Source organism: Desmodus rotundus, chromosome 9 (genome assembly GCF_022682495.2).
Source record: "Desmodus rotundus isolate HL8 chromosome 9, HLdesRot8A.1, whole genome shotgun sequence".
In the NCBI taxonomy this organism is placed as follows: domain Eukaryota; kingdom Metazoa; phylum Chordata; class Mammalia; order Chiroptera; family Phyllostomidae; genus Desmodus; species Desmodus rotundus.
The window spans coordinates 55,504,899-55,531,277 of record NC_071395.1 but is presented as its reverse complement, the minus strand read 5'-3'; the positions used below and the strand labels follow the sequence as shown (position 1 = coordinate 55,531,277).

General features: G+C 50.6%; 1 protein-coding gene across 3 annotated transcripts in view; it reads right to left on the bottom strand.

Annotated features, from left to right (window-relative positions):
* Positions 1-26,379, bottom strand: part of DPYSL2 (dihydropyrimidinase like 2) — a 124,156-nt gene that overhangs the window by 14,289 nt on the left and 83,488 nt on the right. For all 3 annotated transcript variants that reach the window (XM_024560893.4, XM_024560894.4, XM_045195691.3), the window contains exons 4-8: positions 16,251-16,415; positions 13,965-14,026; positions 13,395-13,475; positions 12,793-12,861; positions 7,399-7,519 (exon numbers count right to left, since the gene is read on the bottom strand). In XM_024560893.4, the coding sequence (XP_024416661.1) occupies positions 7,399-7,519; positions 12,793-12,861; positions 13,395-13,475; positions 13,965-14,026; positions 16,251-16,415 (498 nt within the window). The remainder of the gene's footprint in view (positions 1-7,398; positions 7,520-12,792; positions 12,862-13,394; positions 13,476-13,964; positions 14,027-16,250; positions 16,416-26,379) is intronic.

Genomic DNA, 26,379 nt, shown 5'->3' with positions numbered 1-26,379 from the left:
GGCTCTCCCTCCCCCCCAGTGGTCCTGCTCTCCACACACAGGGTCCTTGGCCAAGTGCTGCTACTCAGTCAGGAATGTGTCTCCTTTCCTCTCCACAGCCTTTCCAAGGCCTTATCTCTAGATATTAAACCACAACACCCTCTATGCCGCAGTTGCCACTCTAAGAGCTGGCTCCTCCCAGCTGTCCCCACCTCCAGCCTCAGAAATGTCACAAAGGACATTGTTCCCTGTTCAGCCAGAGACTGTTAGCGGCCAGGCAGGGAGCTCACCTGGAGACATCATAACAATACAGAAGCAGGAGGGAGGTTTCCACACTCGGGGGTCCCTCAGCAAAGGAAGCCCCCAGGAGAACACAGGCTACCTCTCAGAATCACCAGGAAGGTCCCCTGGCTTCCGAACCCACTCACAGCCTCCTGGGTGGAACTTGGTCTGAGGAGCCAGCTGGGTGGCTGCACAAACTGCTCCAGCTCATCCCAACGTGGAAAAGCACCGTGTAAGGAGGCCTTGGCAGCTGCCAGGTCCATTTACAATATGCAAGTGGCTGAGCAGACCCAGCACCACATGGTTTTCCAAGACCCCCGCTCCCAGCTTCTGGTCAGCAGCTCTTCTGCCCAGCCAGGGCTGCAGGTCCCACTGGCTATTGTCACGGCACAAGGGTGGGGCTGGTGTAAGTCCTTAGGAAAACAAAGGGCTCAGGACTCATAACCCTAAAGGTTTCCTGGTTTTGTTGACATGAAAACGTTCAAGAGAGCAGAACCACTTGGATAAAGAGGAGCAGCTTGAGGGTCTTTGAAAATCCTTGGACAAGCATCAGGAGTTTCCTGATTTTCTTGTAACTTGCTATTATTGCTCATCCTCAGACTGACTCTGCTCTTCAGTCCTGCTCTGGAAAGCTGAGGACAAGGTGGGGCTGGTTTGGGATTCCTGGCTCCCACATGTGTGAATGCCCCCCACAGTGGTCTTCATCTCAGCACATGAAACACAACTGCAGTGGAGGGAGGAGCTGGTGCACAGGCTGGGTCCCCCACACAGAACACGCACCTCGCCGCAAAGTAATGAACACGGCCTTCAGCCTCTGGAACACTAGAAGTGGGTCAGCTTCAAGGCCACTGCTGACTAGACCAGCTTCCTCAGACCCAGGCCGAGCCGGGACTCCTGGGCCGGGCCAAGCAGAGACAGGGCACTTGGAGAAGGAGAGAGGCCTCTTGAGGCTTGTTTCTGCCTTGCCCTGCTCAGATTCCAAGGGATTCGGAGGTGCTTGCTGAAGTTTGGTTTATTCCTTTTCTTCAGTCCCCAAAGACAGGACAGGAGTTACCACCCTGTGGGAGACCCCCCACATCTGGTGGAAGTGCGGGTCTCCCAACACCAATGGCTCAAAGCCCTCCAGGGTGCCTCTCCCCATCTTATACACACTGCGCCTGAGTGAGCCAGGGATGAGCTTCTGAACCTCAGCTGGGCCAGATGCCACTGGCCTGTGTGCCAGAAACAATTACCACTAATAATAATAAACCACAGAATAGGCTCAGTTGGCCTTTCCACACTCCTCTAAACACACTGCTGGTGTGTTCTTGGCAGAGCTTAGACCTTCATGATTTTCTTCTCTGGGGAAAGTCTAAACTGCAAGCTGCGCCCTGGGCCAGAGGCTGGCAGACTCTAGGACAGCCTGGGACTACGGGGCCAGGGCCCACTGTACCTTCACCAGGGGCTGGGGTGGAGTGCATTTGAGGAGAAGGACTGGACGGCTGGGGCTGAGAAATGTCTGATAGCCCCCATGAATGAGAAGCAGAGGACATGTGCAGAGTCGAAACAATGGAAAAACAGGCACGTGTATTTCAACACACAACCACAACATCACCGACTGGGTCTCTCTCTCCCTCCCTCAAGGAGTCTGTGCCAGAACCCAACAGCCAGGCCTACTGGTGGGTAATCAATCCTGTCAGATTTTGGTACCAAGAGTGTTTCCAGAAAAAGAGAGTCAAAGTTCTCTCTGAGTGAGCCTGGGTTTATGGAATTGGCTCTCTAAACTGATTCGATTTCGAGGCACTAATGACTCATTTCCAGGAGGAAAGAGAGTGCCCCTGTCATGCTGAGGCAACAGACATGTGCAAAACAGCCCCACCACCAGGTACTCCCACTACTTACTCTAAGAAGCCACATTTGGGTTGACCATGTACTTGATACCTTAGAACATTTTTGTCAAACTGAGTAATAGGAGATTGGCTGGTTGTTCCTAATTGCTCTTGACAAAGTGGGAGAAAGAAAGGATGGGATCAGGGATTCAAACTCTCAGGCCAAGTGCCACATCAGCAACCCCAAAGTTTCTGCGGCCTTGAGGGAGATCCTTATCTGCAGGAGCTTCTGGGTTCACGTGACTGGGAATGAACCCAGACTCATCCAGCCCACAGCTGCAGCTGTGTTACAAAGCAGACTGATTTCCCGAGATCTCAGAGTCTGCTATTAAAGCAAGGGTATGGAGGCAGGGATTTCCGCCTCTGGGCAGCCTCAGGCTCCAGCTGCAACACCTGAGCCTCTGGGCCCACCCTGCCATTTCAGACCTGCCAGGGCCCAGGTTTTGGTGAGATCTTATGACATGCACAAGCAAACCCATGTGCCACTCTTGGGGTCCAAGGTTGCTAGGCTATACATTAGCTTAACACAGAGGATTCCCCCCAAGTTGGTGTGGTCCTCGGGGCCCCATGACCTCATGCTTCTCATTCCGCTTGAGTCATTCCTACCGACCTGCAGGGCAAAGGAACTCTGGTCTCAGATTTGGGTTCCCAGGGTTTAAATGTCCCTCAGGCAGCCACCAGATGTTTTGAACATTCTGAGTCTGGGTGAGGGGGTGGGTGAGAAGGAATGAGACAGGATAGTGCGAAGCTAGGGAAATTCTTTGCCAAGTGGACTAGGGAAACAGAGAGTTGAACAAACTGGCTGAGCAATTTACAGCCAGCTGCACATGGTCACCGGTCACCAGTCGCCAGGGTGGAAGGCCCTGAGTGCCTGGCAGGGGGCAAAACTGGGAAAACAAGGGCCTGGCCCCCAGAGTAGCCTGTCCTCCTGGAGATGACATCTTGGGCCCATGTCGTGTTTCAGCTCCAGGCCCAGAAAAGGCAGCAAAACCAGGTGGGCAAAGCCAGAACCAACTGCAATGACCAGTGACCCCCGCCCCATCACTGACCAATCAGTGGAGACCAGGACCCTGAAAAGGTACACTTGGGTAACTGGTTTCTGCTGAAACCCTCCCCTGAGACTCCCCCTAAGATTCCAGCAGATAAAAGCCTGAAGGCAGAGGACCTATGGCACACAGGCTCTCCTTCCGGGGAGCAGCCTGAGCCATTCCCTTCTTCTCCCCTCACTTCTTTCTTGAGTCTCCTAAACTCAAAGGCAGTTGGCAGCTTGTACAGGGCTGACCCCCTGAACCTGTCCCCAAGGGCCCCTCTTCTCTGACTTCCCAGGGAGGTAAGGCAGCCCAGCCTGGGCTCTCCTGTTGCTTCCTCTATGCAGAGCCCTTCCTTATCTCACTGTCCCCAGCTTTAATAAACATACCTTCACAGTCACCTGGACTCATGTTGTGAGATCTTTCCCACACAAAGTCAAGAGCCCTGCAGCTGGCCCTCGGCAGACCAGCTCAGGGCCAGGCCCTGGGCTGGGAACAGGAGGGCCCAGAAGGTTGCCCACTGGATGAGATCAGGCACTCACTGCCTACACAACAGCACCCCCACAGGGAAGATGGCAGAAACCACACTGGATTTCACACATGGACAACATGCAGCCTAAGAGAGATGGTCCAGAGAACCCCACCCTCAAAGGGACCCTTGGTGGAAAGTGAGTCCCAAACCCTGGGTGCTGTTTCTCATGGGCTTAATGATCTAACAGGCAAGAGACTCAATCCCCACATTTCAGGTTCTTTCATGCGAGCTTATGACATCAGCCAATGTCTAAGTCCTACGAAGAGTAAAAACTGCTCAAGGTGTTCTGGTCCTGGCTGTGTTCTTAGTTCCTTCTCTGAAGAATGGAGCTGCTGCCTGGATGTGCTATGGGTGGTGCCACGGGAGGAGGCAGCACGCACCAGGCTGTGTCTGTGGAAGACCCGAGGTGGTGGTGGGCCCAGTGGGCGTATGACAATAGTTCTCATTTATGTATATTTCATCTCATTTCCTCACATACCCAAGCACTCCATTAAATATTAGATTAAAGACCTGCAGTCTCTGGGTGGGGGCCTACAGCCTGTTCAACAGGGTTACAACCTTCCCACAGCCCCCATTTGCAGAGCCAGGGCGAGTCCTCTCACACAGCCTGAGACTGGCGGTGTGTCTGTGAGCGCGGGCACCTCCCTCTCTGTGCTGGCCACACCTGGCTGCACCATCGGAAGGGTCAGTTGGGCAACACTGACCCTTCCACGGTGACTTTCTGCCCATGTCCCTCCCCTGCTACTGATGGAGCAAAGGGCTAGGACCATGTCTGGTCAGTGGCACAGAGGCCTGGAGTATCACATAATAAAAGTAAACAGTTAAAGGTCTTGAATGAATGAAAAATCTCTCCCATTTATAGATGAAGAAATGGAGCAGCAGGAAATTGGCCTCACATATCCCTCCAGGGACCAGAAGAACCCACTGAGAAAAGAACTCATAGCAGAAAAACCTTGTCCTGGTCAGCAGGCATCTTTCCTGTGCTTTTCTACCCAGTCCTGCAGACATGAACCATGGCGGCAGCAGGAATAATTATTACATACACCTGTGTGAACAGGTGTAAGTAATATACCTCATATACACATCTCCATCACCCTGTGTGATGAGTCACTGCTACTGCCCTCCCCTTGCAGATGGGAAAAGGACACCAGGAGGACACCTGACCTGACCAGCCTCATGTGTGAATGCACAGTGGACCTGACATTGGATCCAGGACAGGATATCAATCCCAGAGTGCTAATGCTTAATAAGGCCTTATATTGCTTTTCTTCTCAGTCCACACTGACCATGACTATGCTGGGGGTCAGGCTTCAGTTTTACCAGCTTTGTTGAGGAACTAAACCCCAACAGATACCGACAAGAAAATGGTCACATTTCATATATTAAAATAATCTCAGAACACGAAGTCGGATATTCACACAGATAGTCTGGCCTGACAGATACACAATGATCAAAGCCCAGTTCCACCCCTCACCAGCTCTGAGGTTCCATGTCCTCGGCTGCAAAGCGAAGCCCCACTGAGACAAAAAGAGTCCTAGGGCCTACAAAGCCAGCTAGGGTTTCTTGCTCTTCCTCAGAAGCACCCGAAAGTGCTGGAAACTTCCCAGCAGCGCAGGCTGCTCTAAAGCAAAGGCTTTGGAGGACCAGAGTGAGCAAGAGGTCGAATGCAAGAGCCACCTGGGAACCACACTGTGGGCACAGTTGGAACTCACACCTAGAAGGTTCTGGAACAAAGAGACCAAAGTAGTCCCTTCTTCACACTCACACCCTAATACTCACACAGCATCAAAGTCATAGAAACAGCAGAGGGACATCATCAGGCACTGAGTCCCACAGTCTCAGAACAGGGCTGGTTTCTATAACAATATACTCCAGTCCCACATCTTCAAATAAGGAAACTGAGGCACAGAAAGGAGAAGGATCTCCAGGGCACCCAGCAGGGCCGGCCCAGAGCCCAGCACTTTGCAACCCAGGCCAGGGCCAGTTGTACCTACTTGGACTCAGGTCTGGTCAGAGGCCCGACTCCTCCCTCCTCCAATTTGGGCAAGTCAGAGACTGAATGCAAAAACAAGGCCTCAGTGTTTAAATGATATTAAATTGCATGTTTAAGTGTACTGAAACTATATTAAATGTTTAACTTTGTGTTTCTTGTGGTCATCAGGGATGGTGTGGTCATTAAAACAAACAACATAAGCAGCACCCTCCCCTCCCCTTTTCAGACACTGTGCCCACGTCCCTGTGCTGCGTGGAAGCAGCGGCTGGGACTAATGCTGGGTGCTGGACTGATTCCCACTGGCCAGCCTATGGCGCATGGGTGCCTGGGTGACAGAGGGCCCTGGCGACCAGGATCACTGAGAGTCATCATCCACAATGTCTCCTAGAAACAACTCACAGCTGATTCTGAGCAGATGATGTTATTTTAGGTGAACACTGTTTTATTTCCAAAAGGCAAGTCGTTCCAGCCACCAGGAGAGGCCAGGCTTCCAGGAAGATGGCAACATAGCCACTCTGTTTGCTCTAGAGCTGGCAGACAGAGGCCCCAGGGGAGCTCCAAGGAACAGGGCCTCTGAAAGCCATCCACTCTCGGACTAGCCAACTCAGTAGTCACGGGGCAGTCTGATCTAGATCTCGCCCACGTCATTCATCAGTGAAAAAACCCTAGTTTTCATCCATGTGGATCCCATCCCACAGAGATGCAGAAACCAAACCAAAGGTCAAACTGCTCCCTTGTTAACAGAGAAAGAGGGGTGCAGAGAGAGAGATAAATGGATGGGAGACTGATAAAGAGACCAAGTAGAGATACAGAGACCAGGAGGAAGCAGGACAGAAATCAAGAGAGAAATGGAAACAGAGATGGAGATAGGAACAGAACAAGAATTAAAGAGAAATGGAGAAATACAGCACTGGAGAGATCCAGAGAAGGAGGAAGGATGAAGGGAGAGACAAAGGACACTTTATGACATTCCTGTCCACATCAGGCTGAGAGCCGCCCACTGCATCCACGATGCACGATCAGGCTCTCTGGGCATGAAGCTACACTCCCAAGCAAAGAGCACGTGGTATGATTATCCAAACTCACTGCCAAGGGCAGGTTGCAGGCTGGCTCCATTACATCCATAATGGATGAGGTGCCCACGGAACAGCCTCTGGAAGCTGCACTTAGTAAATGAGTTCCCAAGAACCTTCTCGATGGACTCCTAGTAATAGGCGAGCCAGCCTCAGTTCAGAACACACATACGTAGTGCACAGGGAGTGACTTGTGCATCAGGAGCACTAGACAAGACGCATCCATGGCAATATGCCCCACCCTGAGCCCATACCGGCTCTCTTACCCAGCAGAAATCACTACCAGCCACAAGGGGAAATGCATTTTGCAACAGAAAGTTCCCCATGAGGAAGATTCTGCAGCAGATGGAAACTGATGTCATCTGTCTATGGCCTACTTCATTTAGACTGCATCAAATTAAGTTCAACCTTTCTGTAGAAGGGGGCAAGGGGGAATGGGTCTCCCACTCACTCTTTGCTGTGCACAGCTTTAAATAGATGCGAACAAGGCCGCAGCGACAGAACAGAGGGAGAAACTGGAGCTGCCTGCCTTGCTCAGCTGTAATTAGGTTAATGCTGGAACGTGGTGAAAGTGGACCACTTGGCATGAAGGTCTGGAAAAGGAGCCCTCCTCCCTCCTGAACCCGCCGCAGTCAGCACTTACCCTTTTTCCGGGCCTGGGCAATGACTTCAGCCGCACTCTTGCTCATCACCTTGGTGATGTACAGGGGGCAGTTGGTCTGGTTGGCGATGGTAATTGAACGATTCACTGCTTCAGCCTCAACCTGCAGAAGAGCATCTGAATGTGAGAACTGTCCCCACTCCCACCTTTACCATCCACCCCACAGGAAAGGCCCCTTATCCCCAGGGCTCTACCCTGAATGGCACTTCAGAGGGGGATGCACCCTGCCCAGGGTCACTCTGTATCCGGTGAAGTGAGGGGGCATTCCTCCCTGGCCCCTCTCAGTGGTTCTAAGTGTGGTCACCAGGCTGGTAAAGGCAGCATCAGCCTGGAGTCTGTAAGAAACACAGATTCTTGGGCCCTGCCCCAGACCCACAGGATCAGTACCTCTTGGTGGTGGAACCCAGAAACTACGGGTCCTAACAACTCCAGGTGGTTTTCATGCTTGATAACATTTGAAAACCACCATGCACCAATACTCTGCTCCCAATTTGAATGCATTCACTCCAGTTGCACGGGCTTCTGTCCAACATGTGCAGAGGAAGCCATCACAGTCCAAGAGACAATGCAGCCTTGAAGGGCTCTGGGGTAGAGCTGCAGCATTTGTGCAAACCAAAGCCCGTCTGTATGGCACAGCCAGCCACAGGCTGGTGCAACCTCAGCATGAGACAGGCAAGAACTGCCCTAACTAATAATCTGATTCTTTAAACCCGACGAGTCAATGGATGAGATTTCAAAGACCCCATGTGCTGCTCAATACCTGTTCAGGTAAGACTACTGAGAACCAGTTCTATCTTACAGAGGAATCAACCATGTGTGCTTAGAATGGGCAACCGGAAAAGCAAGAAACACTGTGGAAGGATGAATCTCAAAAAGGCTTGTGCCCCTCCTGCCAAAAGGCAGTGGCCTCAACTCTGTGAGGCAAGGGGCTGGGTCCTACTTGTTTTGCATCCTCCTCTGCCTACCCTCAATGGTCCCCAGTGTAATGCCCCATACACAGTAGGTGCTCAAAATGTTTACTGAGCTGTTCCAGAGAGCTGTGATTTTTCACAAGAAATGATGGCACTCCTAACTGAATCATCTGAGCCACCAAGTCTCTGCAGGAGCTTGGCCAAGAACTCAAGTTCTATAATTGCATTAACTGGTAAATCTAATTTAATAAACTAAGACAACTTCGTTCACATTTGCCCTTCCAGGCATCAAATATGTGAAGAGAGATGTCTGGAGACCTAAAGGCAAACCAAATGGCTCTTGAAAAAGCTCATTAAACATCCAAATGTTTTTAATTCCTGGAATAGCTAAATGATCAGCTCTCTCTCCTCAGCTCCAGTTACAACCAAAGTGCCTCTGGCCCGAGCAGCACAGAGGACAGATGTCCTGCATCTCTGCTGTTTTCACCTCAGAAGTCCACAGAGTGAAGAGTGAAAAGGACCCTCCTAGAATCCTCATTGCTTCCCAGGAGTACCAGTGACCCCCCCAACTTACTGTCCCAACCCAGACGCTTTGACAGTGAACAGAGGCACTACTCATAACTGCGTGGGAGCAATGGGTGGGGCCGGACTGTCCTGAGACTGGAAAGTGTAACCTCCCTAATGAGGGAGCAAATGGTGCACAAGTGCCACTTCAGGTGGGGTCCACCCCAGAGGACTGGCTCCAGGGGATGTTGGGTCCCAGGGTCCTGTCTGGCTTCACTCACCACCCCTGTGCTGCTCTGACCCCTCGCCTGCCCCAGTCCCACTCGGCCTGGAGTGCGGGCAGAGGCCACACTACAAGGTTACCTCACAGAGACAGAAGAACAACTAAACCCCAACTCCCCAGGCTGCACCCAGAACCATGGAAGGATCACATTTTACCCATCTGTGTGTGTAGGTGTGTGCCTGTGACATACAGCACGTGCTGTCTTACACACACTGGGCTAGGCCTTAAATACTACAGCTTTAAAACACTGTGAACATGGTGTCACACTTAAAAATTAAAATGTTTATTTGCCTCATTATGAGCTCTCAGGACTTTTGGGGGTCATGTAGTTCTGCATTCTGATTTTAAAAGAGAAGAAAGAAAACTGTACATGAACACACAAAGTGTCAGTTCACACACCAGTGCCAATACACACACCAGCACCGGGACACACACCAGTGCCGGTACACACACCAGCACCGGGACACACACCAGTGTCTGTACACACACCAGCACCGGGACACACACCAGTGTCTGTACACACGCTAGTGCCAGTACACACACCAGTGCCAGTGCACAACTTGCCCTTTGTGCCTCAGTCCCCGCTTCTGCACATCTCAGTCGCCCCTTCCCACAAGGCTTCCAGGAAGTTCTTTCTCAGTGAAGAATTCTTCAACACCCTCACCCTTTGTGTCCCCTCTCCTCCCTGAGACAGAGTCTTAGGCTGTAACTCACACAGAGCCTGTCCCCCTGATCCAACCCAGTCACTTTCTACATTCCTCTCTCCCCTTTCAGAAGGGACCACCTTCTCCTTCCTCTCGCTGCCCCCACAGGGCCTGTCATGGGTACACTCAGAACCACTGATAGGTTGGTGGTTTCTAGAGTTCTGCATTCTCTGAGTCTCCCTCTCAACCTTCTCAGCTGCAGACAGGGGAAACCTGGTGGCAGCCTCCCAGCTGGGTCAGAAGGAGCAGCAGGGAGTGACAGGGAACGCTCCATGTGGTTCCAGCATGGGCGAACCACCTGGCCCTGGCGACAGATCACCAACCGCACAGGAACCATGCTTCCTGAGGTTATTAATGGCTATGTCCTATTGGCAGCATCTCCCTAACTCAACTGTGAAGCACAAGTTCCCCCAGACTGGCTCCATATTTTATTCTCCTTATCACTCATGTAAGGCTTAATACACAACAGATCCCTGGCAACAAACTGAAAACCATCACCAGCAGCTGAGGAGAAGGTGCCTTGGGCGCCTGGTGGCTGACAGACTGCCATCAGGTACATAAGTCCTGTGCCTGGCAGAGTGCAGGCACCTCGGAACCAGCTTAACAAAGATGACCTGGGAAAGCAGGCAGGAGAGAAAGCCCCCTCCAGCAGTCCCTCATGAGATAAGAGGAGCCTGCAAAGAGCCAAGAGCTGCCACATCGGAGCACTGCAGGATCTGCCAGCCCCTCAAGGAGGCTTTGTCATCCACTGCTGTGGATTCTGAAATTCTCAAAGCAACAACTGTTAGCAGGAGTCTCCTGTGTCAATCACAAGGAAATGACTGACAGTTGTGGAACAGCAGTCCTCTGAATAAGCTTCCGCCTGTTCAGGGAACCCAAGGCGGGCTTTGCACTCTATTTTGGGGTGTGCATGGATCTGGGGGTACAAAGCAGGCAGCAGGGGAGAGCAGGAAGCAAGCCCCACAAAGACTAAATTTAAGCAAGCGCAGAAATTGCCCCGTGTAATAGGGCAAGTGGCACATGCTTTCCCAGAGCCAACATCTTCCTGCTACCTGCACAGTAGTTAAACAGGTGGATGTGGCTCCTCAGCCAACCAAGTGGATGAAGGTGAGAGAAAACTTTGTAATTAAGCCCAGCCCAGGTGTCAGCACCTGGTCACATGGGCCCACTGGCTTGATGCTGAGCTGGGGCTCCCACGTGCATGTGTAAATGTGTGCGTGTGTGTGCACTCTTGTGCATGAAACCAGCCCCAAGTTCCCTTAGCATCAGCTACTGAGCCTATCTCCCTCTCTCCTACACACATCTCCCCCAAATTGCTGTCCACCAGCCAGGTGCAGCACAGGGCTCCCCGCAGCTAATGTAGGCACCTCAAAAACCCCCCTTCAGCCTCCCTCTCCCTCACGCTGGTCTGGCTCACACCTCCAGCTTTTGTAGCACGCATGGGGAGGCTGGATGGTCATGAAAGAAACCCTGTCCCACGGCCTGGAGAGGAACATATAACACTGAACTTAAAGTAGCTTCTGTCCTGAAAGGAAGGAAGAGGAAAATGTCCCCAAGGCCACAGACGGTGCTTACAGTGCCCTGGTGTGTGTGTGCCTGTGACTCTGTCTGTGTATGCATGACCCTGTGTCTCTGTGCATTTGTGTAGGTATCCATGTGTATCTGTGTCTATCTCTGTATCTATGTGTGTATCTGTGTCTCTGTGCCTGTATCTATGTGTCTGTGTGTGTGTTGCAGTGTGCCCATACCTCTGTGTGTGTCTGTGTGTCTTTATCTAAGTGTGTAACTGTGTGTGTGAGACTGTGTGAGTGAGTTTGCAGCAGGAAGGGCAGGATGAGGAAGAGTAAGCCCTCAATGTAAGACATTGCGAGTGGCTTCCACCTCCACTTTTTTCTGCCTTACATTTTCTCTTCCAGCCTCACCCCTGCCCCAAAGCCTGAGAACAAAAGGGCAGTGGATGCTGTGCCGCTTTGCCCCACCAACCACAGGCAGTCTCAGCCCTTGTGAATCTGCTCTCTTTGCAGGGAGAAGACCCCTGTACCCCAGGGGCCCTAACGTGCACACTTCCTGATTCAGTGGGAACACCCCAGTTCTAGAGTTCTAAGATGGGGGGCCCTGCTGCCATTCATGTCAAGCATATCTCTCCACCTGTTTCTGGGGGAAAAATCCTAATTTTAGGCTGACATCCAGTTGCTTGATGATTTCACCTGCCCTTCTCTTCACTGTCCCTTTTCCATCACTAATTTCTAATAGAGAGAAAGTATGTTGGTCTCTGGGAGAGTCTCCAGTGTCCTCTTTGTCCAGAGCCACCAGGTCCTCAAATGCCTGACCTTGAACATTTCATTAATGAGCCAACTCCTGAGAAGCAATGAAAGGTCACAAATTCTGCTTTTAGAACAACAGATTCTCCATCACGTACCATGGGGCACCCTCAGTAATTTGCAAGCCTCACCAAGCAGCAATTCCCAACCTCTGTGCCAGCAAGGCCCCTGGTCTTCATTTTCCCGCCTCCATTTTGAAAGATTCCATCTAGCAAACCCTGCTGATTACCCTGTGCAGACCTACCGTGGGAAAATGTATGCTTCCCTTGTATTTTTTAGACATCAAGAAGAGTTTTTATATCCCGTGACTGTGTTTCAGCGACTGGTGAGATTTTGAAGGCCCCCATGTATGAACCATGGAACCCAGATTGCAGGATGCTAATAAAAAGCGGTCTGTGTGTGTCTCCCCAAGAAAGGGCTGGAGAATTAGAGAATTAGGCATCTTCAAGCTAAACAAGCACACTACTGTACCCCACGGCTCGGGCTAACCCTTTGCTTTGCCTGAGTAGCCACACATGGGCCACCTGTGGCTTCTCAGAAGGACCCAAATCAGCATCTGAGAAGCCCCATCTTGATAGGCAGGAGGGGCTTCTGTGTGGCTCTGGCAGTCCAAGGGACACGAGGAACGTGCACTCCATTCCTAAGATGCTTACCTCCTCGGGCCGGCTCAGCACGTGTCCCTCGGGGCCCGTGATGCCCAGATCTAGTATCCGCTGCTGCTCCTGCAATGGTGAAGGAAGCCAGGCTGTCAGAGGCGTGGTGTGTGTGCATGTATGTGTGTGTCTCTGGGTATGACTTCAGGTGGCCATGACTCAGGTAAGTCACTCAGGTAAGACCTGAGAATGGTACTGCTGACCACTTGGCCCTCCTCCCAAGACTCCAGGAGAGAATGGCCCACAAGCCTGTTCCCAGTCCTGCCTGGGCTACAAGAGATCAACCACGGCCTCCCAAATACGTGCAGCGGCGCCCCCAGACACCACAATGGAATCCATCTGTGTGGGCATCCATGCCCCACCCCACACGGGCAGCTGCATCCCTGCAGCAAGAGGAGCAACATCTCTGTGGAAGGGAGCAGGCCGTGGGTCCTACAGAACAGAACAAGAGGTACCTGTGTCACACGCTGTCAGTGAGACTATCAGCACAGGACCCCCCACCTTTCCACCTGGAGCTGAGTTACAGAAGGCACCCCTGTCTCAAGCCTGTCTTCCGCCCTGTGGTTCATGCAGAAGGAGAGCATGGACAGAAAGGCTGGTACCTCCGCGATGATGTCGCCGTTCTCTGCATGGACTTGGGCGATCGCACCGATATCCCGGATCACACTCAGTACCTCGTAGATCTGGTAGGAGGGAGTTGGAGTCAGAGACAGGGACTTCCATCTTCCTGTTCACAGAATAACCCTCTCCCTGTGGCCTCAGGGATCAGAACGGGCACCCTCTCTTCACTGCTTCTCCAAGCTGTTTTTTTAATGTGCCCTCGGGGCAATGCTTCTGGCCATGTGAGGCAGAGGAGAACCTCTCAGAAATTAACCAAGGCAGGGTAACCTCAGAGGATGTGGACTGGGATCAAAAAGCTCACAGGTGACACTAGACCCTGAGTACACCTCTCAGCCATGCGGCCCAGTGGCACACTGGTTCCAGAGCCTGGAGGCCCTGGGCACTGGGCTCACAGCCTCCCCCAAGGTAAAGTCAGATCAAGGACTTTCTCCACCAGCCATTTCCCCAAAAGCTAAGGGATGTGCATACACTGCAGGCAGCTGTCAAGACAATAGCAGTGTCCGAGTGTCCCCAATGCCAGGGAACCTGCTCCAAAAAGCCAACTTTCTCACCTGGGAATCCGTTAGCTGGAAGCGATCTTTGAAAGCCATGTACACGAGGAAGGAATTTACCCCTGAAAGACAGACAAAACAGACCGACTGTAGCATACACGACTACAGCAGATAACCCCAACAATCCGGACGGGAAGGAGGAAGCACAATACCATGCATGTGTCTATGTACAGGGTGGGGCAAAGTAGGTTTACAGTTGTTCATATGGAAAAATACAGACAGTATGATTACTTCACTATTACAAAAGCTTTAATAACTGTTTCACATACTCATGACTGTAAACCTACTTTGCCCCACTCTGAACAGAGAGAGAAAGAAAGACAGACGGAGACCATGATGAAGTAAATGGAGTAAAACATAAATAATTGGGAAATCTGGGAATCGGGTTCAAAAGTTCTTTCTAGTAGGCATACAATTTTCTAAGTTTAAAACTGTATCAAAATTAAAAGTTGCTCTTATTTTATTCACAACACCAAAGAGTGGAAGCAACCCAAGTGTCCAATGACAGATGAATGGATAAACAAAATGTGGCAGAGTTGTCTAATGAATTATTCAGCCTTAAGCAGGAAGGAAATTCTGACACCTGCTATAACATGGATCAACCCTAAGGACATTGTGCTCAGTGAAATAAGCCAGTCACAAAGGACAAATACTGTAGGGTTCCACATATATGTCAAATGCATAGAGACAGGAAGTAGAATGGGGGCTGCAAGGGGCTGGGGAAGTGGGAGTGGGGGGCTAGTGTTTAATGGGTACACAGTTTCGGTTCGGACAGATGAAAAGTTCTGGAGATGGGCAGTGGGCGTGGTAGCTCAAGAGCGTGAATGTGCGCAATGCTACCGAACTGTATGCTTACAATGGGTAAGATGGTAAATTTTATGTTATGCTGTATTTTACCACAATTAAAAGTTAAAAAGTAAACACAAAAGTTTCCTCCAACTGTTGTAACTTTAACAAGAAAATGGATGAGAAGATCCTGTTGATGAAGATCTATAATAAAAGTCTTTTCTTTGGTAAACAGACTGCCCTGCATGCTAATTTTTTTCCATCTCTTACTTGTGTTTTTTAACAGTTCATTTTTTTGTTGTATTTGTTTCCATTCCTCCCCACTGATTTTTAAAAAAAGGTCCATGAGTGTGACAAGCAAATGCTCCTATTCTCCGCCTGGCATTTTGGAGTTCTCGCCTCTCCGCCCAACACTCATCACAATGATAAACAATTGTACAGACAACCTCACAGCACTGGAGCTTAATTCAAGCCACAGGGGGATGCTGGAAGCTGCCTAAATTCAAGCCTCAGGACATCTCAGCCCTTCTCTGCTGCCAGACAACAGTTGCTATGGTAACCTAGGCTGATTTAGAGTAGATTCACTTTAAGTATGAAAAGTTAAATCTCAGTATTCTCAAAAGTGAGAAAGATCAAGGGTTAGCTATTTCCTTTTATGTTGAATCTTCATGCTAGAAAGAATTTTAGGATATCTAATCCATACCCTCCTGTGAGGGACTTTATAAAAAAAAATTCAGACTCAGAAAATTTAAGTGATTAAGTTTGTGGAAGATCACCCATATCTGTGCTTCACAATTCCCTTCCTGCCACTTCACTCCCAGCTCATGGGACTCCTGCGCCTGGAAGTCTGCAAACCCGAGAGCAGCAGGGGCTTCCTGAGATTTAAGATACTGTAAGGTCTCCAATGGGACCCAGGAGTCACATCAAGTCTGTGGCCAAGTTCAAGGAGACCCTGGACAACGATGTGATTTGGCAATACCACCCCAACCCCCAAGGTTCCTGTGGACAAGAGTGTCCCAAAGGCATCTTGAGGTCCTCAAGACTCCTCCAGCTGTCCTCGAAATCTTTCAGAACCCAATCCCTGGAATCCTGCTCCTCAAAATAGCCCAATGGGCCAAGAGACTGCTTCGGTTCTCCCTCAAATCTATCCTGGTTCTTCCAGGTTTGTAGGAAGCAGCTGCCCGAGTCCTCTGCTCTGGGTCCGAGGCACTCTCCTACAACTGCCCGGGATCCTCACTGAGATATGCACTGTCACCCTCTGAGGGCAAGTCACCTGGGCAGCCTCAACCCCCCAACCTGGCTGGGGCACATGGTTCCCTCCAGCCAATAAGCTACAAGCAGGTGTGACATCAGAAGAGGTCCCTGGAATAAGGCTCAGGTTCTCCTATCAATGAAAGCTTCTGTGGCCGCGCTGGGTCAGCCATCTCCACCCAGCCGAGGCCCTCACTCCTCACAGGCCTGGGGTGAGGCCAAAAGTATCTATGGGTCAGCGCCACCTACCATGGTCCTTCACCAGGGCCTCCATTTCCTCTTGGATGCCCTTGTGCCACTCGGTGATGTCCACATGCAGAGAGTAGTCACAGCAGGACTTGCTGTCGGCCCATTCCCTCCACTGGTCGAAGGCAGCCAGCAGGCTTGTCCCTGGCTCTGGCACAACATGGTCAACTGGAGGAGAAGAGACATTTGTGGTCATCAACAACAGCCTCAACAGCTGCTTCCCACTTTCAACCCTGAACAAGCCTCCCTGTTCAAAGTCCAGATGCCGATCTCAACAACCAGCCTCTAAGCACCCACTGAAAGCCACTGACTGCCCAGGAGGGGGAAAGGAGAAACTCGGTGTGGCCACTCCAGTGAAACCACACGGGTCCTGCCCAGATCTGGTTTCCCAGCTCAGACTCCCTGAAAGCACATACCTTGGGCGCATTTCTCAGACAATGAGTCATTATGGACAATGGCCGTGTCAAATGGCCAGCCAGGGCTGCCAAGCCCTTCCCTGAGTTGATAGCTGCTTATGAGACGCCCCCGACAGACGGCGAGGAACTTGAAGATGCTGGACTCCAGCCATATAGACCGGGCCTTTTAAAAGATCCCCGGCATATCCAGTCTCTCATCGCCACTCAGATTTCTGCAGCATAATGCCACTTTGTAAATTAAGGGACAGCTTTCATCCTCAGAGTTCAAAGCACTTTAAAACTGTGGGCATTGTTACATTATTATTGAGCTTGGCAATGTGGAGACCAAGGACTGCTCTGGAGACAGGCTGACCTGAGGTTTTCGTAAACTACTTAATCTCCACTACCTGAGTTTCTGTGCTGGTTTAAAATAGAGATACTGCGGACCACATACATTTGCCATGAGGATTAAAAGAGACAGAATCTTAAATCACTCCCCTATTTAAATCCACCAGTGGCTTCCCCTTGCTCTTCAGGTAAAGATTAAAGTCCTCGACAAGGCCTACCCTGCCCAAGGTGGGCCCTGACTACCTCTGCAATACCACCTGGGACCACCTCCCTCTTACCCTCAGGCTGCCTTCCACTCCCCACACCATCAGCCTGCTCCCTTCTGCACCAGGGCCTTTCTCCTTGCAGAGCCCGGCAGGGCCTTGCAGGAGTCCTCTCTCCTAGGTCATGGAGAATGCTCACCCGGTTACCGTGGCAACAGGAAGTTTACCAGAACTGTTACTACTCATTTCCACACGGAGACATTAAATTACAAACTGAAATGACTCATCCAGGGTCAAATCAAACTTGTGCAACAAAGGAGACAAAACCCAGGACTCTTGGTACCCTTAAGCAATTCTTCTAAATAAAATATTTGATTTTCTGCATGCAGGTAAGCAGTCCTCAGCTAATGCTAGTGAGCTCGGATTTCTGAAAGGGATCAAATCTTGCAGATGCTGCTAAACTGGAATCAACTGAGCTCAGCTCTGTAAGTCTCAAGAATGTGGACATCTAAGCTGAACTTTCTTGGGACAAAATTGACTTTTTGTAAGTAGCAGTATATGCAGTTAAATGGATACAGACACAGCTGGCACTGTGACACAATGCTGTCCACTGAAAGCAGTGAGGACGTGTGCATTTCTCTGTTCCGTCAGGAAAACGCTAACCCAGAAACCCTCACAACACAATTCTAGTTTCTCTTCTGAAGCTGTTTTCCCCCGCCTGGGGGCAAGGGCAGGAGTGATCACAGTTCGGACTGAATCTCCCCAGTCACACTCACGCCCCTGGCCTCATCTGTCTCCCCACTCCGAACCACTCTTCTTATACAGCCAGAAGGACCTTAAATCTTTCATCAGAGCCTGTCATTCTCTGACTAAATCCTTCAGTAGCCGGCCACCATCTTCACAGAAAAAATTCAAACTCCTCCCCAGGTTCCCGTGGGTACATTCCTGGCTCATGCCCCTACATACTCTCTGCCACCTGCCTCACCCCCCACCAGCTCACCACATCAAGCCACCCAGCCAGTTTTCAGCCTTTGACGTGCCCAACCCCTCCCAACCTCCAGGCCTCTGCAGAAGCAGCACCCTTTCTCCAGAAATCTGTTCCCCTGGCTCTTTACTCTGGCATCTTCTCCACCTCTTTCTCACCTCTTTCTCCTGAGGCTAAGCGTCACCATCCCAGGGCCACACCTCCACTTGCAGTCATTCTGGTATCAGTTTCCCTAATTCACTATCTCACCCCTACTAGGAAGTACACGCCCTCACAGCAGGGAGTAAAGTGCCCACATGCAGGAAGTGCTCAATAACATTTCCAACAAACGAAGGACCTTCTCTTCCATCTCGCCCGCCACCAGCAAGGCCAGGCCAAGCACAGAAGGAGGTGTTCCCCTGGAAACACAACCAGAGTCTCCTGTTCGAGCCCAGGGGACATAAAAGTTATCCCAAGAGCTTACTAAAACACAGGCCCCTGGCCATCACCCCCAGAGTTTCAGGTTCTGTAGGTCTGGGCTGGGAGCTGAGAATCTGCATTTTTAATAAGTTCCCTGGGAGGTAATGAGTCTGCCTTTGACCACTTGACCGTCATTAACCTCGATTTATTTGTGCACATTTGACGACACAACACCATTGTCACCTACAAAATCAATCCGGTTCCCTGGCTGCCACAGAGGCTCCCCCTGTATGCACAGCCAGCCCCTCCAGCGGCAAAGCGCTGCAAGCTCAGGGGCAGACAAAGCTGAGAGCTTCGGGGAAATAAACATGTCTCCTCCAGGAGCTCATGACACTCAGAAACACGTCCGAGAAAAGCTCCACATGTTTTCCCACAGTTCTCGCTCCATAGAAGCTCTCCTGGGAAGGGCTGCCCCAGGGACCAGGGCAGAACGTCACTCTCTTCCGGTGGAGCAGAGATTCCCCAGTAAGGACACAAGCCTGAAATGACTTGCAGGAACTCACAGGCATTTCCTCGGGTGACACTCCTAAGCTGTTGACTCAGGAGCCTGGCTTTTGCCTGCAGCCAACTCCTCTCCAATTGTGTAAGATGTGAGGGACAGTGGGTCAACACAGCCTTCTGCTGGGCAGTGGGCAGAGGGACCTGGGGCTCAGTGGGCCCCCAACTCTGACCCTGGTCTTGCTGCAGCAGTCTCTTCCTGCACATGTTGTCTCTGGGAACACTAGTTCTTCCTGTATAAAGCGTGGGCATGAAACTTCCCAGTGTGCAGGGCTGCAATAAGTTTAAGAATTCCATGTGTGTGCCCTGGCTCGTGTGGCTCAGTGGACTGAGTGCAGGCCTGCAAACCAAAGGGTTGCAGTTTCGATTCTCAGTCAGGACACATGCCTGGGTTGCGGGCCAGGTCTCCAGTGGGGGGTGGCATGCAAGAGGCAACCACACATTGATGTTTCTCTCCCTCTCTTTCTCCCTCCCCCTCCTCTAAAAATAAATAAATAAGGGTCACTGGTTCAATTCCCAGTCAGGACACATGCCTGGTTTGTGGGCCAGGTCCCCAGTAGCAGACATGCAAGAGGCAAACACACGCTGATGTTTCTTGCCCTCTCTCCTTCCCTTCCCCTCTCTCTAAAAATAAAATAAATAAAATCTTTTAAAAAATAATACATAAGTAAATAAAATCTTTAAAAAAAAAAAACCTCACACGCCCTGGCTGGTGTAGCTCAGTGGGTTGAGCGTGGGCCTGTGAACCAAAGGGTTGTTGGTTCGATACCCAGTCAGGGCACATGCCTGGGTTACGGGCCAGGTCCCCAGTTGGGGACACATGAGGGGCAGCCCACACTGATGTTTCTCTCCCTCTCTCCTTCCCTTCCCCCCTCTCTCTCTAAATAAATAAAATATTTTTTAAAAATTTAAAATAAAAAACCTCGTGCGTAAGGAGCGCCTGGCAAAGTGGCTGCCACGCGGTTTCCATCCGCGCAGGACAAGCAATCGGACTCACGACCATGGTGCAGCGGGAGGCCTGCGAATCTGGTGTGAAGGAGCCATCCCTAAGCCCAAGGCAGCGGCCTGAATTTGGGAGTTATTGGAAGTTACTGTCAGCAACCAAGGACACCAGCTATTTCCAAAAGACTGTTATTACCTCTCTTAAAACTGACAAAGGCCCCTAAATTTTTTAATAGCTTTATTGGAATGTAATTTCCATACTAGACAATTCATCCATTTACACTCACCACTCGATGGTTTTTGGTCTAGTCACAGAGTTGTGTAACCATCACCACAATCTATTTGTAGAACACCACCCAACAGTGGGGGGTTACCAAAAAAAGGAAGATTATCCAAAAAAGAAACCCTGGACCCATGAGCAGTCTCTCCCTGCCCCTCCGGGCCCTGCTACTCCCAGCTCCAGGAAGCCACCAATTTGCTTTGTAACTCTAGATTTGCCTATTCTGAACATTTCATGGACGTGGAATCATACAAGATGTGGTCTCTTGCATCTGACTTCTTTCAGTTAGCGTAATGCTTTCAAGGTTTATCCACACTGTAGCGAGTATCAGCATTTCACTCCTTTTGATTGCCTTGAGTGGCTCTGGTATTCTATTTTTTTGTTTATTGGATATTGTCTAAGTGTTCTACACAGAGTAAACAGGCTGCTCCTTTGGAATTTGTGGTGTTGAGACAGGATAGTGAGAAGCTAGGAAAATTCCTTGGCGAGTGGAATGGGAAAAGTGAGACAGAGAGCTGAGCAAACTGGCTGAGCAGTTTACAGCCAGGTCAGATGGTCACCAGGGCAGAAGGCCCCAGTGCCTGGCAGGGGGCAAAACTGGGAAAACAAGGACCTCAACCCCAGGGTAACCTCTCCTCCCCTGGCCTGTCCTCCTTGGAGATAACATCTAGGCATCAGTTGTATTTCAGCTCCAGGCCCAGAAAAGCAGCAAAACCAGGTGGGAACCAGCTGCAATGACCAGTGACCCCCTGCCTGTCAGGGACCAATCAGTGGAGACCAGGATCCTGAAAGGCACACCTGGAGAACTGATGAATATTCCACTGAAACCCTCCCCTGAGACCTCCCCTAAGATTCCCGCCTGCAAGAGATAAAAGCCTCAAGGCAAAGGACCCAGCCACACTCTCCCTCTGGGGAGCAGCCTGTGCCATTCCCTCTTCTTCCCCCACTTCTTTCCTCACGGGCTGGTGTCTCCTAAACTCTAAGGCAATGGGCAGCTGGCAGCTTGTACTGGGCTGACCCCCTGAACCTGTCCCCAAAGCCCCCTCTTCTCTGCATTCCCAGGAAGCTAAGGCAGCCCAGCCCAGGCTCTCCTGTTGCTTCCTCTATGCGGAGTCCTTCCTTGTCTCACTGTCCCCAACTTTAATAAACGCACCCTCACAGCCACCTGGACTCGTGTTGTGGAATCTTTCCCACATGAAGACAAGAACCCACATACTGCAGCTGGCCCTCGGCAGACTGGATCAGGGCCAGGCCCCTGTCTTTAACAGTATGTGGAAGACCCTAGCTTTTTACAACTTTTTATTTTGAGGAAATGATACAGTGAGATCCTCAGACCCTCCACCCAAGGCCCCCCATGGGTAGCACACTGCCTGACCTCACTACAACCAGGAGGTCAATATCACGACCCAAGACCCCAGGTTTTTCATAGGCCAGCTGTTGGAATATCTGAGCAGCTCTCAAGGGGCCCTTTTTATTTAAAACTCAGAGATGCTAACAAGTTCTTACCACTGTCCCTACTGTGGAATTAAAGTTGCTCTGCAGGAACCACATCCGAACATCCACTGCCAGGGATTAAGCATGTGGGGCAGAAAGAAGCAGGAAGAGGGAGGCAGAAACAGCCCCTCTGCTGGGTCCCCAATCACCCCCACCCAAAGCCTCACACAGTCCCACAGGGACAGTTCCAGAAACTCCTATCAGTCAGCGCACACACCGCCCTCACTCCTTGGGGCGTCCAGTCCAAACCGCCTAGCTCCTGCCTCCCACCCAAGAACCACCACTGCCCCGTCCCCCAGGCACGCCCATCATAGTGAGGGCAGCAGCCTGGCCCTCTTCCACCTTAGATGAATGAGTGGACTCGAATTAAGAGCACACCATCAGGGCAACGACAACACACACCGCCGCTGGTTTGGCTGCGGTGTTCCTGAGCTGGTATCCACTCCGCAAAATGCAGGCGACCTATTCAACAGGAAGGGGCTTTTGCTGGTGAAAGGTAAGAGCCCCTGGGACCCTGTCTGCTGGCAAGGATAACATGATTCTGTCCTAGAGAAGGCAGAGAAATCACCAGTCCCTGGGAAGGCACAGGAGAGGGGATGAAGGGCAGACCGGGTTCAGGCAGCTGGCCCATGCTGCCACCTGTTCACCATGTGGTTTTGGACAATACGTCTAACTTCTCTGGCCTTCAGATCCCTCATGTGTAAACTGGGGCTAACCCTAAGCCCTCGCCCAGAACATTCCAGCGAGGTGACAGTGAGTTTGTAGGGGAACCACTTAAAAGCGTGCCCGCCCCAGGACATGTTCAGCGAACACCAGCAGGAAGACAACGCCACCCCCTTCGTGAGGGAAGCCAGCACGCACAGCCCTTTAGCGAAGGACTTAGGCCCTAAAGTGCGTGGCCAGGGCTCCCTGCCTGCTGTGTGTGAACACTGCTGACTCCAGACAACATGGTTTGAATTGTGTAGGCCCACTTATATGCTGATTTTTTTTCAGTAAATACTATAAATGTAGTTTCCTATGTTTTCTTAATAATTCTTTTCTCTACCTTACTCTATTGTAAGAATACAGTATAAAGTACACAGAACATAGAAAATACGTGTTAGTCAACTGTTTATGTTACTGGTAAGGCTTCCAGTCAATGGTAGGCTCTTAGTCGAGTTTCGGGGGAGTCAAAAGTTTTATTTGGATTTTTAAATACAGGGGCAGGAGGTGGTGGGTGCCTCTAACCCATGTTGTTCAGAATTGATTGCTTATGGCTTCTCCCACAAGGCAAAGAAGCGTTTTCCTAAGAGCTGGAACTATCTGAAACGTTTGTGTCGGATTTTTTCATCTACAAACTGGAGACAGTAACGTACCTCACAGCATGTTTGTGAATATTCAATAAGATGCTGTTTGTAAACTACAAAGTGCTCATCAAATCTGACCAATTATCATTCCTATTCTCTTCTCTGTGTCCCCCAAAGGACCAAGCAAGAAGACTGGCATGCAGAAGGCACTTGGTAAGCACAGAAGAGACCAAACATCACGTGCCTCTGGCAAGCAAGGCCTTGGCCACCTCTTCTCCTGAAATACTGGGGACCTCTTCCTCCAGGGGGCCCAGCCTTGGGCCTTCACAGCTGAACATGCCCATCTAAGGACCCTGGAGCCCCACTAACAGCCTTGGAGTGCCCGGCAATCCCATCCTTCCGCCACCTAGGCTCACCGTGCTGGCTTTAACATCCTAGCCCTCCTGAATGCTGGTGGGGGCCCACTGCCTGAGATTAACGCCAGCCTGAGAAAGACTGGCTGACTATAACCTAAGGGCATAATTCATATACTTCGAGGATGGGAATAATAATCAAAATAATTAATGTGGATGGAATACTTCCTATGTGTCTGGCGCAATTCTGTGTGTCTCCCATGGTTGACCTCTTTTTGTCCTCAGACCAGCCCCTGACAGCAGAGCTAGGGTTGGCCCAGTTTTCAGTCGAAGCAGCTGAGGGACTGTGAGATTAAGTAACCTGCTCATGTTACTTAAAACGCACCCACAGCAGGCCCGGCAGCAGAAGGTGAGCGACATTCATACCACCCAAGCCTCAGCCAAGGCAGACACTTGGGGAACTCTGGAAGGCGGGCACAAATGTGTCCTTAGCCAGGGCCACTACTCAGGGACAGAGGTGCCATGTGACTCCAGAGCCGCTACTCTTAACCACCCCTGCTCAGAAGACAGCAGGGGACAGTGGGGTGAGAAGTGAAATGCAGCCTTATCCCGTTGGTGTTTTAACTACAGCAAGTAGTTCAGTAATTCAATAAATAGAGAGGAAAACTGTGTCATTGGCCTAATAGTCATAGGCATAGTAACACGTGCTCCTAACCACTCAAACCTGGAAGTACTTGGATAATCCACAATTTCTCCTCTCCAAACTTTTCTCTAATGTAATCTTGCTTCTGAAACTAGATGGTAAATTCATATAAAGCAAGTGGAGCCATAAGCAGCTGTTCAGAATCCAGCAATCACTGCTGGAATCATTAAGCCAGAATCTGGCGGGGACAAGGCTGAGGCAAGACCCAGCAAAATGTATTTATAAACCAAACAAACAAACTTCCAGGTGAACTAATGAGCAGCCAGCTTTGGAGGAAGCAAAGAGGTAGGAGACATAAGCTGTACCCTTAATATATTTAAAATCTAGTTGAAAAAAAAAACACATTAAAAAGCAAAAAAGAAAATTATTCTGCTTGATCCCTGGGCTCTGCCCTCTTCCCAGCCTATCCTTTCTACCAAGTTCCAGAAAGAGCTGACTGCTGTTGAGGTCTTATCTCCCACTCCCTCTTGGCTCCACCCCGCCCCTCAAAATGCTCCTGGTCCATCCCACCCCTGTCTCTCCGCCACTGTCCACACTGTGAGGTGAACACCTGCAGCATCACTGCCTCTGCCACCTGCCCTGCCCCCTCCTTCCCCACAGAACTCTGGAAGTCTGCCTCCGCCTCTGAGTATTTCCCGGCTTCTTTCTCCCCAACATGTTCAATGCTGGTGTCCCCAGGAGCTCCATTCTGCTTCATTAGATTCCACTCACATTTCTGACACTTATTCAAAAGGTCCCGAGCTGGCGATCTGAGTAGGGAAACAGCAGGTCCTTCTACGGTGGCCCAGCTGGGGCTCCTGTTTGCCTGCTCTTGTCTGACCTTACTTCTCTTAATGCCTCTTTCCCCTACCTCTTCCCCATTCCTCTGCTTCCTGCACTCTTCCTCAATGCATCATGGATCCACTCACCAGCAGGTAGATTTGGGGGCCGGATCCCTCTTGAGTCTCAGGCTGATCCCTGTGATAAACAGCTGGAAGGGGGTGGTACCTGCAGGCTGCAGCACCTGCCAGGGCTGGCTCCTGCTGCGTAAAGGAAGCTGCCCACACCTGTTGCCCACACCTGCAAGCAGCCCTCGCCCTCACCCACACCTGCAGCCCATGCACTCGCCCACCAGGTTTCCTTTCCAGTGGCCGGGCATGCTGGAGGTTGGTCCACCATTCCTTCCAGAGAGCTGGAAGAAGACTGGGGTCCAGGAGTCAGGGGCGGAGACTGAAGGTGGGAACAGGGCAGAGAGAAGGCTCAGATTTCAAACCCAGTCCTATTTCTGATCTGAACATGACCTCAGAAAGCCATCTTCACTTTTAATTCCACTTTCACAATTTAATACAGGCATAACACAACAGCTTCTCCCTTTAGGAAGATATATTTTTTAATTCTCATCTGAGGATATGTTTATTTATTTTAGAGAGGGAGGAAGGGAGAGAGAGAGAAACAGTGATATGAAAGAGAAACATCGATTGGTCACCTCCCGTATAGGCCCTGACCAGGAATTGAACCTTCAACCTTTAGGTGAATGGGACGACACTCAAACCAACTGAGCCACCAGAAATATTTTTTAATGAGAATTGGATGACTGAACTGAACCATGTTATAACCTCACACACCACTGTTCCCATTTGATAGCAATATTATCAGCCTCACATCAGTATAGCTTTTCAGCAGTTTGTAAAGCGCTATCACATGCCTTATGTCATTTGAAGCTCAAATAGGCAGGCAGGACAATGCTCACATCCCAGATGAAGAAACTGGGGGCCGCAAGACTCGCCTGAAGCGTGCGCTCACTGACTGACAGAGCTCAACCCACACCTGCCTTTTCCTATAGCCTTCCCTAACCACTGCCTTCTTGGCATTTCTATGACCAGCATTCTCCTCAGCTTTCCACACCTCAGCCCTCTCTATCATCAAACACGTATGCAGGAGCACTTAAGTGAGCAGCTAATGAACTTAACACAGTGGACAGAGAGGGGAATGGCTAATGTGAGTCAATGGAAGTTAATTTGGGGCACCAAGGAGCTTGTCAAAATGTTGGCAGCTCATAAAACCCTTTTCTTTGAGGCTTGGGGTAGCTTGCACATGGCCTGCTTGTATGCAAGATCAAAGGCCAGGCTAATGAAATCTGTGTGTGGTGATGAAGACTCATTTATAATGTATAAATCCTAGAGTGACAAACCAAACGCCCGAGCAGA